A 17,647-nucleotide genomic window follows, 5' to 3' on the forward strand; every position below is an offset into this window, starting at 1 on the left:
GCACGAATTAGGGTCTCTTTAGCTCTCTCCTCTAGTAAGTTCTGAAGAAGTGTTTTCCTTATTTCTAGATCACCAGCAATATTCTCATCATGCTCTTCAATTTTCAACTGCGAAATTTCTTGTTCAAGTTGTCTCATTTTGTTTTCGAGAACAGATTTGTTATGTGCAGAGTACTTCAAACAAAAAAGTTTCACTTGCACTTTACTTATATCCCACCACTGACTATGAGACTTATACTGGGATTTTCTCTCTCTCAACATCTCCCAAAACAGTGTAAAAGAGTGCACAAAGTTGTGATCTTGCAACAGCCTATTAGAAAAACGCCAAAAGGGACATTTAAAAGTGCTCTGTGCTGAAGTGACATTAACAGACGTATAGTGATGATCTGACAAAGGGGTCGGTGTAATACAGCACTTAAAAAACTTTTCTCTAACACTTCTTTGTATATAAATTCTGTCAAGCCTTGCTGCAGAGACCATATTAGAATTAACTTTGATCCATGTATATTGTTTGATATTAGGAAAAGCTTCCCTCCAAACATCCACAAAATCATGATAAATAATCACTTTTCTTAAAACATTTGCTGACGAACTATGGGGTTCCTCATGATTCCTATCTAATGTATGATCTAGCGTACAATTAAAATCACCAGCCAAGACAATAATTCTGCCCTGTTGGACATTGCCCAAAGCTGTATTAAGTTTATCAAAGAAAAAAGTGCGCTCTGTCCCAATATTAGGGGCATATACATTAAAAAAAGAGAAATCAAGACCACGCAGAGTGACATCTACTCTTAGCATTCTGCCTGGAATGAGATCAAAGACACTTGCATTTTGTTCCTTAAATTCAACTGCAAGAAGAATAGCAACTCCTGCACTATTACTAGAACCATGACTTAGAATTGTCTGCCCATTCCACTCACTCTGCCACTGGAATTGATTATTAACATCCGTGTGAGTTTCTTGTAAAAACACAACACTACTATTCTTCAAAGTAATATAATCAAAAAGAGATGTTCTTTTCACAGCATCACGGCATCCATTTATATTTAAAGAGCCAAAACACAAAGGTGCCATGGTGCTATAAATAACAAAGATCAATACAAAACAAAAATAAATTAATTCTAATGTTACTATATTCATTTTTTACCACGTGAATGCAGAGAACTTCTCACGTTACACAGAATTTTCTTAAGACGGTATCTTTTTGGTTTATCAAGTTCATCAAATGAAGCTTTTCTCATTACTGTTGTGCCAGATGCCAAAAACAAACTAAGATCAGGAAAAAAGGTCTCAATTTTAGGCTTGCGAAGGCCTTTAGTACAATCCAAAAAATCATTAATTTGTTTAAGTGAGTAAAGTTTTGACTTACTCTCATCACCAGTAGTCTGCACCTGTACACTAGCACCAGTCTCATTACTCTCATCCACAATGCTCTCAGTATCCTCATAATCATTATCAGATTCCTCAGTTTGTGGATCAACACTTACATCTTGAGAGCTTTCATCTTCTATTGGCTCCTCAATATCTTCTGTGATATTGGGAAGCTGTGTTTGCTTGATCTCATTATGAGAATTGCGATCATTATCTGCCTGTACTCCACTAGGGCCCGGCACTGACTGTGAAAACCTGTTTTTGACACTGCTAGCAGCGGTCTCATCAACTGACACACCAGAGTCATTTTTTGAGCTGCCTGCCACATCACTGTCTTCACGTGAGGTATTCAATTCAGCGTTTTCAACAACAGACGGGTCTGACGACACCGCAGCCGTATTTAATTCATTACCGCGTATCTGCCCGTTGTTCTCTGCATTAGCAGCGGCGGCAGCTACGCTATTTTCATTCACTCTGGTTTTATTAGGACAAGTCTGACGAACATGCCCAAAACCTCCACATGTGAAACATCTCATTGTCTCAGAACTAATAAAAATCGTATAATCTTTACCGTCAATACTCATCTTAACGGAGAAGTTCAGAGCTTCAGTCTGTGAATTCAAAATCATAATCACCTGTCGTCTAAACGACATTACATGTTTAAGTTCAGCATTTTTACAACCAAGTGGAATCATTTTAATGGGACTCATTAGCCTACCATGTCTTTGAAGTATTTCTTCTAGTTTTTCATTCCGTACAAACGGCGGCACATTTGAGAGAACAACTTTTTTAGTTGGGCTTGACAGGGGCAGAACGGGCAGAAATGTATCATTTACTATTAAACCATTCTCAATCAAAGTGTCCACCATATGAACTTCCTTTAGAAAAAACACAACAGCCTTATTCATTCGAGATGCCGAACTAATGTTTGCCCCACCGATCACAGCGCTTACGGCTAATAAACAATCTTCCACCGTAACAGCGGGCTCAGGTATACATTTGCACCCATTTCTAACAGACATACTTGTAAAGTCTCCCGCGTTTGTCTCCATTACTCGGAGAACGCCGACTAAAAGTCAGCTAAACGCTTCACAACGCTCACAAACGAAATGCCTTTTATCTGACTTAAAGCATATAAAGATTTAAGAAAAGGAAAATAGAAACTCACTCAAGATCGCTCTCACTCACGCCAAACCACTGCAATCCACGTGCACGCGCACACACACAGAGAGAGAGAGAGAGAGAGAGAGAGAGAGAGAGAGAGAGAGAGAGAGAGAGAGAGAGAGAATTTTGAATTTTAACAACACCTTTATTACAAAAGTCTATTGACAATGAACTCTTACAATACAAAAAAACACACACACACACAAAAAAAACTATTACAAAATATGCATAAACGTCAATTCACCCTCAAAAACAGAGCACAGAGCCTCATTACAACACCAAATACTTTCGAAAGTAACAACATCATTAACAGACTTATAGTAAAGGAAATCAACCATAACTCTTGATTTCACCAAATTGGAAAACAAGGCTATTATATTCTGATTTGTATTTTGTTCTATTTTCTTTTTCCTGCTGGTATAAATTGCCAATTTCGCTTGGCCTAGAACAAAATTCAGAAGTTGACAAACAAGTCTTTTTTCTTTCACATATTTGAACCCCAAAATAAACGTCTCCAAAGAGAAATTTTCATTACAATTCCTAAAAATGTCACTTACAACTAGAAATAAAGGTTGCAACCTAGAACAATTCATAAAAGCATGAAAGATAGTTTCTCTATCAAGACAGAAAGGACATGTAGAAGCAACCTCAGAATTTAAAACTGAAATAAAAGCATTGACTGTGATGGCACCATGGAGTATTCTCCATTGCAGATCACCTGTTCTCTTGATCAACGGTGGTTTGTACAAAGACCTCCACTCAGGTTTTATGCTTTGATCCAGTTTAAAAACATCACGCCAGGGAGTATCAACTTTCCCATCCAAAACCTTTTTACTAAAAACCAAGACACAAGACCTGTACAATGATTTACCAGTACTTAAAAAAAAGTCTCTACACAGAGATACATCGTTTTCAATAAAAGGAGAGGTAATCCCCTCAACATTTATAGACAAAAACAAGTCAGGAAAGGAGTCTTTGGGATCAGGAGATCGAGAACCAACGCAATACTCTTTTAACAAATCCACTTCCGTTGATTTAAGCGCTGCTTTCCATTTCACGAGCAGCTGGGTGACCAAACGAATAGATCTAATTCCCAAATGTTGAGCTAATGGTGCTTCATTCTTGAAATCCATCCCTACAATGTTCAGTAACTGACTCAAAGTAACAATGTTGTGTTCAATCAACAACTTACTAAGTCCAGGAAAAAATAACTTGTCTGTTATATCCAACCGGGAGCCATAAATTAAAGGCTCTTCCAGTAGCCAATGCAGAGAAGAAGGGTTTTCATGTCGTTGAACAGCAAAGAGACTCCAGACTTTAAAAATGTTCTTATAAAAAATCGGTAGCATGGAGGTATCCAGTTTTAAGGGATCCATCAAAAAAAGTGCCTTGTCAATCCCTAAACTTGTGAATCTGCGTAAGATCAGGCATGAAACATCACGCCAACTAGAAATGGATGGTCCATCTAACAGTCTTTGCACAAATTGCAAACGGAAAGTTGCAATTCTGCTTTGAAGGTGTATTAGTCCTTGACCACCTTTCTCCTTTGGTAAAAACAATACATTTTGTGAAACCCAATGTAGTTTATCCCAAAAAAAAGTCCACCAGAATAGTCTGGATTTTAGAAAGCAATTGGAAAGGAGGATCTACACAGGCAAACTTATGCCATAAGGAAGACGCCACCAGATTATTAACAATTAAAATACGTCCTCTATACGACAATTTTGTAGACAAAAAATTCCATTTTTCAAGACGTCCTTTGACTTTTTCAATTAACCCTTCCCAATTTTTGTTAACTGTTGTATCATCGCCTAAATAGACCCCCAAATATTTAAAACCTTCTTTGCCCCAATATAAACCAGCAGGAAGGTGTGGTTTTCCATCTTTCCAGCTTCCTATTAATAGTGCTTCACTTTTATTCCAATTTATATTGGCAGAAGATAAAACTTTAAACTTTCCAAGCAGTTCAGATAAAAACTGTACATCACTTTGCTGGCTAATCATGATTACAATATCATCAGCATATGCTGATAATAAAAAATTGCTATTACAATTCGGCAAAGAAATACCTTGAAGTTTTGTTCTTATTTTCTGTAACAAAGGCTCTATGGCCAGAGAATAGAGCATACCAGAAAGGGAGCATCCCTGTCTAATACCTCTACAAGCTCCAAAAGGAGCAGACAAACCACCGTTGACCTTGAGAATACTCTGAACATCACTATAGAGAACTTTCACCTGATCTATAAATTTTTCACAAAAACCAAAAGCTTGTAAAACTCTCCATAAATACATATGCTCAACGCGATCAAAAGCCTTCTCTTGATCCAACAATATCAGGCCACAATCCAGATTTAACATCTTAGAGACATCAAGAATATCCCTGATTAGTGAAACATTATCAAAGATTGACCTACCAGGGACACAGTATGTCTGGTCAGGATGTATAACTTGGTCCATAACCTCTGCCAATCGATTAGCTAAAACTTTAGAGAGCAGCTTGTAGTCACTGCACAAGAGGGAAACCGGGCGCCAGCATTTAATATCTGTCAGATCACCCTTCTTGGGTAGGAGAGTCAAGACTGCTCTGCGGCAACTCAACGGCATCAGCCCTTCGGCTAAACTGTCATTCAGTACCACCAGCAAGTCGTCTCCAAGTACTGACCAAAAAGACTTATAAAAGTCAACTGGCAGGCCATCCATCCCTGGTGCTTTTCCGGGCTGCATACCTTGGAGGGCTTTATACAATTCACCCATTGTCAAGGGACCTGAAATCTTTGCATTGACTTCCTCCGATACTTGAGGAAGATCATCAAAAAAATCACTATCATTGTTATAATCTGGACCAAGTTCATTTTTATACAAGGACTGATAAAAGGAGACTGCTCTCTTGCGAATATCTTTGGGATCAGTTAACAATGCTCCAGATTCTGAACGTAAAGCATGAATGACCCTGTTCTGCCCATTCTTTCTTTCCAAACTAAAAAAAAACCTTGAGGGTGCATCCATCTCGTTTACACCTAAAAAACGTGACCTGACCAGAGCACCCTGTGTTTTAACCCCAAGTATATCAGATATAAGAGTTTTCTTATTTTTTATAAGAGCCTCTACGTCAATTTGATTTCCAGGCAAATGAGCCAGTTCTTGCAACTTTAAAATATCAGTCTCTAAGGTGTTTAAAGTCAGGGATAACTCTCTAGTGACATTCTGAGAATACTGTTGGCAAAACTGTTTTATCTGAGCTTTCCCAAAATCCCACCATTGTTGCAGTGTTCTAAAAGAATCCTTTGTTGTTTTAAAAACATCCCAAAAATGTTTAAAACTTTCTTTAAAACACTTATCATCTAATAAAGTGATATTTAGATGCCAATAAGCACTCTTTAGCTTAATAGAGTTTACAAAGATACAACACTGCACCATACTGTGATCTGAAAGACATGATGGGGTAATAAAACAACTCTTAACAATACTAAAATGATGTTTAAAAACATAAAACCTATCCAGTCTTGCCAAAGAAATTGTGTTATCACGAACATGAGACCAAGTAAATTGCTTTTGCTCTCCATTAGACTGTCTCCAAATATCAATTAATTCATGCGTTTTTAAAAGCTGAATAAGGCGTTGACGTGAAGGTAAATGGGGTTCAATGTGATTTCTATCTAAAATGGACTCTGTGCAATTAAAATCACCACCCAAGAATAAATACTCATCAACACCAACATTCTGCAAAACAGAACACAAAGAATTTAAAAACAAAATTCTTTCAACAGCTGAAGTTGGTGCGTATACACAAATAAAAACAAAAACAACATTTTCAAAAGAGGCCCTTACTTTCAAAAGTCTTCCTTTAATAACCTCTTCAACCTGATAAGAACTTGGGCTAAAACTCTTAGCAAAAAGAATGGCAACTCCACCACTAAGTGAAGTATTGTGACTTAACACAGTAATTCCATTCCATTCTACTGCCCAATCAGCAGCATTATTAGAATCAGTATGTGTTTCTTGTAACAAGGTAACATCAATTTTTTTCTGATAAATTGTTTCAAATAAACCAGCTCTTTTATGCATATCTCTAGCACCATTCAGATTTAGAGTAGCAACATTAACATGACACATACTTAAGGAAAAGAAAAAAATCCCTGCCCACAGGAGCACACTACTAAAATACATGGGATTAGGCTTTCTCACAGTCCTCATTATCAAGCTCAGAGTTAAGTTTTCTTACTATCTTTTTCAGTCTGTAAACCTCTTTATTTGTAAAGGAGCCTTCCATCATAAAGCATCTTGTTTTCTCAACAAGCTGCTTTGTGTCAGGAAAATATTCATTAACATTCACTCCTCTCTTATTTTTAGTTGCTCTAAGGAACAGTTTAATGTCATCTACCTCATAATGACGTTCAGAAAAATCGCTCTGTGAAAGACTAACACTTGAATCAGAAGATTCACTTTCACTTTCAGTTTCATCCTGATCACTTAACTCCATTATATCAGCCTTCTTTGCATGTCTGGAAATTAAAACTTTACCAGACTTCTTTCTTTTTAACGGAACTTTAAAATCTGCCTGTTCTGCTTCCATTCGATTACCCTCACATTGGCTCACAGCCGCCTGCGAATCATTATTGAGAGCATCATTTGAATGCATAGGGGTCTTACAAGCGGCTACCTCCGCCTGAACATTAGACACTTCAACACTTGAAACTGTGTTTTGAGGCGCTAATTCTTGAGCACCATTTGCCGTTATCGCAGGTAAAGCATCATTCTTGTCATTTACTATTCCTAACTCTGACACACCCGGAATCTCATCTGACGGTCCTGCTACAGCAGGTTCAGCGACAACGTCATTTCTGACGGCGACAGCGTCAACATCAGCTGACGGTTTGTTTACATTTTTTGTGGGACAAGTACGAATAAGATGACCAGATTTCCCGCAATTGAAACATTTCATTTTATCAGTAGTTGCGTAAATAATGTAATCATACTCATCAGCCCGAAAGTGCAAAGACACATCTAGCTCAACATCATCATTCATAATCATGTAAACAAAACGCCGAAACGAAACAACATGTTTTAGTAAAGGTGATCCGCTACTGATAGGGATCTTTTTAATGGGAGAGACCAGTTTGCCGTAACGAGACAAAGCATTAAACAATATCTCATCACTTAAGAACGGCGGTACATTAGACAATGTGACTTTCTTTGATGGTGTAGAAAGTGGAAGCACAGGAATAAAAAGATCATCAACAACAATCCCTGTCTCAACTAGTTCATTAGCCTTCTCAACAGTACTAAGAAATATAACAGTAGCGTTATTCATCCTGGAGGCAGACAGTATACTTTCATGCCCGACAACAACCCCCACTGCTAGGCAGCATTCCTCTACACTATACGCGGATGCTACCTTCACCCCATGGCGCCGGGTCAATGAACCCAAGCACTGCGAGCGCGGGGCCGTCATGCTCCCGATAAACAGGTTGCACGCGGCCCAAAACAACTATAACGTTAAAACAAACACACACAAAAAAACAACTAACAAAGAAAAAGCCAGAAAACAAAAAGATTCACTTACAGAAATCCAAGCGCACTCGCACCACTCTGTCCACACACGCTCACCCCAACAGTCACACCGGAAGTGAGAGAGAGAGAGAGAGAGAGAGAGAGAGAGAGAGAGAGAGAGAGAGAGAGAGAGAGAGAGAGAGAGAGAGAGAGATATTGAGAAAACAGTGAAAGAAAAGGAGGGAAGAAATGAAAGATGGATGAAAGTTAGGAAAGAAAAAAAAGGATGTTGGGAGGGAAATGATTGATGGACGGATAAATGGATGAAAAGTATGGAAGTGTGTGAAAGAGAGAGACTTTGAGAAAAAAACGTTCCTAACTGAAAATAGAAAGAAAGAATAAGGGAGGTAGTGAGGGAAATGATTGATGGATGGATGGATGAATGGATGGATAAAAAGTATGAAAGTGTCTAAAAAAGAGAGATGTTGAAAACCCAGTTAAAAAAGGAGGGATGGAAGAAAAGATGGAAAGTTAAGGAAGTAAGGAAAATGAGAGAGAGAGAGAGAGATAAATGGATAGATTGATTGTGCTTTTTAGAATTTTAACCTTATCTTTTCCCCAGCCTATTCCTGCCACGAACGCTAACACGAGCGTACAGAGACCTCCCGCGCCGGGGATTCCGGCCACATTACTGCCAAACAAAGCAAACACAGACAGACCCAACACCAGGAAGGAGCGCTTCAGCAACAGATTTCCCTGTGTGGCACATCAACACACAAACATCAGTTAACAATGAACAAACATTGATTTTTGGGTGTTCTTAGGCAAGTCACCTGGTCTCTGCTGGGAAAGTAATGTAGAAAAAACCCTAGAGCCACACCAGCGACCGCACCACCTAATACTTCCAGTGGTCCCCGCAGCACATTTAACCACACGCTACCTGCAGAGGGCGAAAGAGAGAACACATCAAATAAAATGAGACCAATAGTAGCATCAGTAGGGTGACACTGAAATCAAAGGCTTTGACCCGCAAGTCTTAAGTACTAGGGCTGTAACAATGAATTGTGTGTCCCATTAAAATGCCTGTCTGAAATCGATTCTGAATCGCAAGGCTGCGATTCTGCGTTTCATGCGTAGCTTGTGCGTGTACTACGGCATTTGGTCAGTAGGAAGTCCTTATCAATCTAAAATCATTATGAGTTGGAGTCGTTTATAACGTGCATTTAAAAAAGCAACACTCTTTATTATCATGAAAATACAATTTGAAGAACAGCGATATAAATATTCCTGTAGACATTTCCTGGAATAGCGTTTGTAATGCTAATTCTTCTGTGGCACAAAGGGAGTTTCTGCACGAGAGTGCCCTCTGGCTTCGGGATGTGCCGGGATTTCACCGTAATTCATTAAAATTCATTCATTGAGAAAACGTGCATTTGCACAATTAATCGTTGCAGCATTATTAGGTACAGAGAATAGTTAGCGTTTTACATCTACGTTAGTGCAGCACAATTAATCGCATCGCAATCGCGATGTCAGCCTGTGCGATTATATGACAGCAAAATGTTGCAATTATATTAAATAAATAAATGTGTGGACTTGGTAACACAAACTTTCTGATAACAGTTAGATGATTTTCCTTGCTGATTAAAAAAAGATAGAAAAAAGAACAAAAAAGGCAGTGCATGTGTGGCATGCACGTGTGTGGTGTGCGTCGTCCCTTGGGTGTGCGCAGTGCGGAAATACCAGAGCGAAGATTGATGCAGAGGAGGTTGACAGTGATCTGGTAGCTAAAAAAACTCTAGAAATGTTTTCGTATTGCCACGTGATGTAGCAACTGCTCAGTGTCAGTAATCCTAAATCCAAAATACCGCCATACAACAGACGTAGTTTTACAAATACACATTTTAGCATTATCACTAAACTGTGTGTGGATTTTCCTTAAAACCCATCAAGTTGACTCATGATACCATTTATTATAATCGCAATCGCACATCGCAATATTAGCATGAATAACCGCAATGGGAAAAATTACCCAAATCGTACAGCCCTAATCTACGTACGTACGCGCATGGTCAAACACAAAAAGCATAGTTCATTTGACTCGATATGTATGCAGATGTTCGATGCAATGCATCTCCTGGGCTACATACTACATTCTGCTGTAGGCACATGTACAACCTACATGACATCATGACAAGTTTTTTCTCTCCACCAAAAGATAGTACAGCAGCTAAAGTGACATAATGTGCAGCATGGTTTCTCGTATAGGTCAGGCGACTGTGCTACGTTGACACTGAGAACATAATCACAAATGTATACAACAACTTTTCATCATCACCCAAATGTTTTAAACGAATTAAACAGAAGTGTTTGAGTTTGTGGATGAAGAGTACATCATGATGAATTTTGTGTTCTTTTGTCAAACATAAAGGAAATGGCAGCAAGAACATATCCTGTTGCAACAAAGTGGACAACTCTGTCACTTCCTTAGATTGAATAGGTTTGTGGTGCTCAAATTAGAACCTGTGCCAAGTTATACATCGCCTTCATTGACATTTTAAGTCTATTTGCGATTTGAAGTAGGGTTAACATTACTGCAACAAGACGTGATTTAAAATCAACATATATTTACATAGAACACTAATAGTAGACTATCTCTCGCTCATGTTTCGCCTTCTCCCCCAAAACCATGTCTTCTGTCCTGCAACCGAGCCTTACCCAAGTGGTCACCCTAAGCATCAGTCATCAGTCTTTTGGCTTACCTGTAGCGAAAGCTACACCCAAACATGTGGTGAAGCAGGTAATGGCGACGATATCGTCACAGCTGCAGGCTGCGATGAGAAGAGTAGGTATACCCTGCTCAACTCCATAACCTTCCTTCTGCAGAAGTAGCATGGATGGAACCACTACTGCAGGAGAAACAGCTCCGAGAACAAACCTACCGAGCAGAGGAATGTCATATTAGGCTCTTTTGCAGAAGCTTACAGACTTATCTGAAATATCAGAAATGTTACTTTACCCTAAAATAAATCCCCAGACCCATGGAAGACCCAGTAATAAATGAGAGGTCACAGCCATAGTGGTAGCCTCAAAAGCGAGAGGAAGGATGGACAGACGCAAGCACACTGCTTTTAGCTTCCTCAGAGCCTAAAACAGATACAAGAACTCATGAACATCCACTGATTTAAAGACAAAATTTCCATCTCTATCTCTTCCAAATCTATCCATCCATCCATCCATCCATAGCATCTATCTTTTCATTTTTCCTTTTATCTGTCCATCTACCTCTCCATCAATCATTCAGTCTGCTAGTTGGTCTTTCTGTCTGTCTTATCTATCTACACTATCTGTCTGTCTAATCTACTTTCTATCATTTTATTTGTCCTTTATTTGTCCATCTATCTCTCCATCAATCATTCAGTCTGCTAGTTGATCTGTCTCTTTATCTGTCTGTCTGTCTGTCTAATCCAGTGTTCCCCAACCTTTTTTCTGTCACGGCACAGTTTTAATAAGTAAAAAAATCATACGGCACACCACTATACCAAAAAGCATTAAAACCTCTATTGCAATGCTTAAATGACTTGTTTAACTGGAATATTTTAGTATATTTAATGTAGAACTCACATTCAATGCAAGTACACTTGTTTTGATGAACACAAAGATTATATCCTGGCTGGAATTGATGACATTGACATACGCAGTTGTGATTTTTAATTTTTCCACGGCACAACAAACAAGCTGTCACGGCACACTAGTGTGCCACGGCACAGTGGTTGGGAAACACTGGTCTAATCTACTTTCTACCCCTTTATTTGTCCATCTATCTCTCCATTAATCATTCAGTCTGCTAGTTGGTCTGTCTGTCTGTCTGTCTGTCTTATCTATCTACACTATCTATCTATCTATCTACACTGTCTGTCTGTATGTCTAATCTACTTTCTATCCTTTTATTTATCCTTTATTTGTCCATCTATCTCTCCATCAATCGTTCAGTCTGCTAGTTGATCTGTCTATCTGTCTGTCTGTCTAATCTACTTTCTATCCTTTAATTTGTCCTTTATTTGTCCTTTTATCTCTCCATCAATCATTCAGTCTGCTAGTTGATCTGTCTGTCTATCTGTCTGTCTGTCTAATCTACTTTCTATCCTTTTATTTGTCCTTTATTTGTCCATCTATCTCTCCATCAATTGTTCAGTCTGCTAGTTGATCTGTCTATCTGTCTGTCTGTCTAATCTACTTTCTATCCTTTTATTTGTCCTTTATTTGTCCATCTATCTCTCCATCAATCATTCAGTCTGCTAGTTGATCTGTCTATCTGTCTGTCTGTCTAATCTACTTTCTATCCTTTTATTTGTCCTTTATTTGTCCATCTATCTCTCCATCAATCGTTCAGTCTGCTAGTTGATCTGTCTGTCTGTCTAATCTACTTTCTATCCTTTTATTTGTCCTTTATTTGTCCATCTATCTCTCCATCAATTGTTCAGTCTGCTAGTTGATCTGTCTATCCGTCTGTCTGTCTAATCTACTTTCTATCCTTTTATTTGTCCTTTATTTGTCCATCTATCTCTCCATCAATCATTCAGTCTGCTAGTTGATCTGTCTATCTGTCTGTCTGTCTAATCTACTTTCTATCCTTTTATTTGTCCTTTATTTGTCCATCTATCTCTCCATCAATCGTTCAGTCTGCTAGTTGATCTGTCTGTCTGTCTAATCTACTTTCTATCCTTTTATTTGTCCTTTATTTGTCCTTTTATCTCTCCATCAATCATTCAGTCTGCTAGTTGATCTGTCTGTCTATCTGTCTGTCTGTCTTATCTACTTTCTATCCTTTTATTTGTCCTTTATTTGTCCATCTATCTCTCCATCAATCATTCAGTCTGCTAGTTGATCTGTCTATCTGTCTGTCTGTCTAATCTACTTTCTATCCTTTTATTTGTCCTTTATTTGTCCTTTTATCTCTCCATCAATCATTCAGTCTGCTAGTTGATCTGTCTGTCTATCTGTCTGTCTGTCTTATCTACTTTCTATCCTTTTATTTGTCCTTTATTTGTCCATCTATCTCTCCATCAATCATTCAGTCTGCTAGTTGATCTGTCTATCTGTCTGTCTGTCTAATCTACTTTCTATCCTTTTATTTGTCCTTTATTTGTCCATCTATCTCTCCATCAATCGTTCAGTCTGCTAGTTGATCTGTCTGTCTGTCTAATCTACTTTCTATCCTTTTATTTGTCCTTTATTTGTCCTTTTATCTCTCCATCAATCATTCAGTCTGCTAGTTGATCTGTCTGTCTATCTGTCTGTCTGTCTTATCTACTTTCTATCCTTTTATTTGTCCTTTATTTGTCCATCTATCTCTCCATCAATCATTCAGTCTGCTAGTTGATCTGTCTATCTGTCTGTCTGTCTAATCTACTTTCTATCCTTTTATTTGTCCTTTATTTGTCCTTTTATCTCTCCATCAATCATTCAGTCTGCTAGTTGATCTGTCTGTCTATCTGTCTGTCTGTCTTATCTACTTTCTATCCTTTTATTTGTCCTTTATTTGTCCATCTATCTCTCCATCAATCATTCAGTCTGCTAGTTGATCTGTCTATCTGTCTGTCTGTCTAATCTACTTTCTATCCTTTTATTTGTCCTTTATTTGTCCATCTATCTCTCCGTCAATCATTCAGTCTGTTAGTTGATCTGTCTGTCTGTCAGTCTAATCTACTTTCTATTATTTTATTTGTCATTTTATCTGTCCATCTAGTTCTCCATCAATTATTCAGTCTGCTAGTTGGTCTGTCTGTCTGTCTGTCTGTCTAATCTACCTTCTATCTTTTTATTTGTCCTTTTATCTGTCCATCTGTGTCTGTCTGTCTGTCCGTCCGCCCGCCCGCCCGTCCGTCCATCCATCCGTCCATCCATCCGTCCATCCATCCATCCATCCATCTATCTATCCTTTTTATTTTTATTTATCTATTTATCCCTTTAATTTGTCCTTTATTTGTCCATCTATCTCTCCGTCAATCATTCAGTCTGCTAGCTGATATGTCTGTCTGTCTGTCTACCATATCGTATCTATCTATCTGTCTGTCTGGCTGGCTAATCTAGTTTCTATCCTTTTATTTGTCCTTTAATCTGTCCATCTATCTCTTCGTCAATTATGCAGTCTGTCTGTCTGTTTATCTAATCTACTTTCTATCTTTTTATTTGTCCTTTTATCTGTCCATCTGTGTCTCTCTGTCTGTCTGTCTGTCTGTCTGTCTATCTGTCTATCTGTCCGTCCATCCATCCATCTAATCTACTTTCTATGCTTTTATCTGTGCTTTATTTGTCCTTTATTTCTCCATTTATCTGTCTGTCAATCTTTCAGTCTGCTAGTTTATCTGTCTGTCTACCATATTGTATCTGTCTGTCTGTCTGTCTGTGCATGTGTGCGTGTCTGTCTGTCTAATCTACATTATATCCTTTTATTTGTCATTTAATCTGTACATCTAGCTCTCCATCAATTATTTAGTCTGCTAGTTGGTCTGTCTGTCTGTCTGTCTGTCTATCTATCTAATCTACTTTCTATCTTTTTATTTGTCCTTTTATCTGTCCATCTGTCCGTCCGTCCATCCATCCATCCATCTATCCTTTTTATTTTTATTTATCTATCTATCCCTTTAATCCCTTTAATCTAATCTACTTTCTATGCTTTTATCTGTGCTTTATTTGTCCTTTATTTGTCCATCTATCTCTCCGTCAATCATTCAGTCTGCTAGTTGATCTGTCTGTCTGTCTGTCTACCATATCGTATCTATCTATCTATCTGTCTGTCTAATCTAGTTTCTATCCTTTTATTTGTCCTTTAATCTGTCCATCTATCTCTCCGTCAATTATGCAGTCTGTGTGTTTGTTTATCTAATCTACTTTCTATCTTTTTATTTGTCCTTTTATCTGTCCATCTGTGTCTCTCCATCTGTGTCTCTCTGTCTGTCTGTCTGTCTGTCCATCCATCCATCCATCCATCTAATCTACTTTCTATGCTTTTATCTGTGCTTTATTTGTCCTTTATTTCTCCATTTATCTGTCCGTCAATCATTCAGTCTGCTAGTTCATCTGTCTGTCTTTCTGTCTGTCTACCATATTGTATCTGTCTGTCTGTCTGTGCATGTGTGCGTGTCTGTCTGTCTAATCTACTTTATATCCTTTTATTTATCTATTATGGGGCAAATAAAAAAAATGTCTAAATGGTTTCACACCTTTCCATCTAATTCCAGTCCAGCTTTGACCAGAATGACAGCCAGGGCGATGTTTCTCAGAGAAGCAGACCATCTAACGTCAATGTAAACTGCATCTGTCACAACAGGGATGTTTCTGAGGATAAATCCAGCCAACAGCATGCCTACAGACACACATGGAGAAGATAATAAAACTGAATAATAGAAGCCGAATTCTCATGGTTATACATTACAGTTTTCTCACAGTGTTTGTGAAAACCCACCACACCACAATTATAAAAAAATGAAGTATGATACCACCCAAAGACCACAGAAAGTTTGTTTTGGAGCTGTGACATTTCAGCTACAAAAAAAAGTGTGGTACTCGTTCTTTAAAAAAAAAAAAAAAACAGCATCCACTGCAAAAGGTCAAATAAAAACAATATTTGCTTACAATTCATATTAGCTCATACCAAGGAGAGGAGGTAATGGAGGCAAGTTTGGAAAGCGTATGCATCCAATAAGCTTTCCTCCGGCCACAGAACAGATAAACAAGGTTACAATGCCGAAGAGATTCCCGCCCGGTAGGCATTCTTTCTCCGTGATAGACCACACAACCCCAAAGAGCACCGCAGCCATGATCACTGCACAGGACAAAATAAAACAAAAGTTGTATACATTTGTACATCACTGGTAATCATTGATATCAGTGTTTCCCACAGGATTTTGAGGAGAATGTGGTGGTGATGACATCACCCGCTAATTAGCATATATGTGACGTCATCATGTGGTGTTTGCGTTTGATCTAGTGTTGGCACCTGAAATATGTTTCACTTCTACTCTTTGATCTGTATTATATATCAAATTATATTTTAAGCCGAATTAAGCCGTTTTAAATAGTGAAATAAAAATGTAAATGGGAATCATGAAAATTCTATTTGTGGGGGCCAGTGTTGATTCTGTGGTGGGCCACCACAAATAAATCAATGTATGGGAAACACTGGATATGATGGGCAGGTTAGTAACGTCTCCAGTGAGGCTGCAAGATAAGGATTTAGATCATTCTTGACTAATTTCTAATTAGGGATGTTAACAATTAATCGATCTTCGATTAATTGTCGATAAGAATTTACTCGATAAAACTTAACGATTGTTGAGAAACAAGATCATACACGTGTGTGCGGCGCCTGCGCAAAACACATACAGTCGGAGAAAAAAAATTAAGGGAGCGCGCAAAAGTTAAACTACTAGCTATGATCACAAGGATGCTCGATGCCAAGCACATGCATGTGCTTTTTAACGTCATGCGAGACGAGGCTGGCTGGCTGGCTGCCAACGCAACGAAATTACATCCGCAGTGGATCTGACAGGGTCCGACGCAGAAAATGCAAATACGTTTAGGATACTGAAAGCAAAGACCCTCTTCGGGGAAGCCTGCAAGATTAGCATAGCAACGCTGCTATATACAGAGAAGGAGACCAGAAGCCGTTTTTAATAAACAGATTAAAATGTAATCTTAAATTATGGCAAGAAACGGTCAAATTTAAACTGTAACTGACTGTCGTTACCATAGATATGTATATAAAGGCTAGATGGCTCAAGGCGGAGTCCCTAACGGCATCACCTGGCGGCCATCTTACGACAGGGCGCTCGCTCACTCGTAGCATTGAGTTTAATGGTGCAGGTACTTTTAAATGACCATAACTTGCTCAATTTTCTACCGATTTTCAAACGGTTTGGGTTTTTACAAACGTTATTAACGTGGCTATAATTCTGGATGCTTTAACATGTTTCATGAATTTATTTTTTATTTTTAGTATAGGTATGCACTATGCAGTGTCATAGGTACATCTTTGACGTTTATAACAAACCAAACCGTTTGAAAATCGGTAAAAAATTAAGCAAGTTATGGTCATTTAAAAGTACCTGCATCATTAAAACTCAAAGCTACGAGTGAGCGAGCGCCCTGTCGTAAGATGGCCGCCAAAATGCGGACGTTGCACTCAATTGGCCAGCAGCGCGGACGAGCCATCTAGCCTTTATATACATATCTATGGTCGTTACACCCTGAATGCCCGCAACATATATCATTGATCATCATTATTGACTGGCTGAGGCGCTGCGTGTTTTCTAATGGAAGGTTGGCATCTCCGTAATATAAGCATCTTTGCTGAAAGTACGTCTAAGCTGAGGTGACGACGAGAAAAGTGCCCTTCGTGTGCTTCTTGGATATAATTACAAACAGTGTATCAACGACTCGGAAAGCGAGGTAAACAACTTGATAAATAACACTTGATGATAATGAAACTTTTATTTTGACATGGACTTTCATGCGTCTGTTGCAGAGTGCCCATGTGAGGCGGAGTTATACACTGTGTCTATTAGTCATTATATTTCATTACGAGATAAGTTTAAATTGATGATTTTATCAAAACA

The 17,647-nt window shown here is 38.4% G+C and overlaps 1 protein-coding gene across 2 annotated transcripts in view; it reads right to left on the reverse strand.

The window, feature by feature from the left end:
- Positions 1 to 17,647, reverse strand: part of LOC129444254 (sodium/hydrogen exchanger 9B2) — a 33,513-nt gene that overhangs the window by 13,658 nt on the left and 2,208 nt on the right. For both annotated transcript variants that reach the window (XM_055204800.2, XM_055204799.2), the window contains exons 3-8: positions 15,685 to 15,855; positions 15,254 to 15,396; positions 11,047 to 11,174; positions 10,790 to 10,965; positions 8,861 to 8,967; positions 8,634 to 8,783 (exon numbers count right to left, since the gene is read on the reverse strand). In XM_055204800.2, the coding sequence (XP_055060775.2) occupies positions 8,634 to 8,783; positions 8,861 to 8,967; positions 10,790 to 10,965; positions 11,047 to 11,174; positions 15,254 to 15,396; positions 15,685 to 15,855 (875 nt within the window). The remainder of the gene's footprint in view (positions 1 to 8,633; positions 8,784 to 8,860; positions 8,968 to 10,789; positions 10,966 to 11,046; positions 11,175 to 15,253; positions 15,397 to 15,684; positions 15,856 to 17,647) is intronic.

Source organism: Misgurnus anguillicaudatus, chromosome 3 (genome assembly GCF_027580225.2).
Source record: "Misgurnus anguillicaudatus chromosome 3, ASM2758022v2, whole genome shotgun sequence".
Taxonomy (NCBI): Eukaryota; Metazoa; Chordata; class Actinopteri; order Cypriniformes; family Cobitidae; genus Misgurnus; species Misgurnus anguillicaudatus.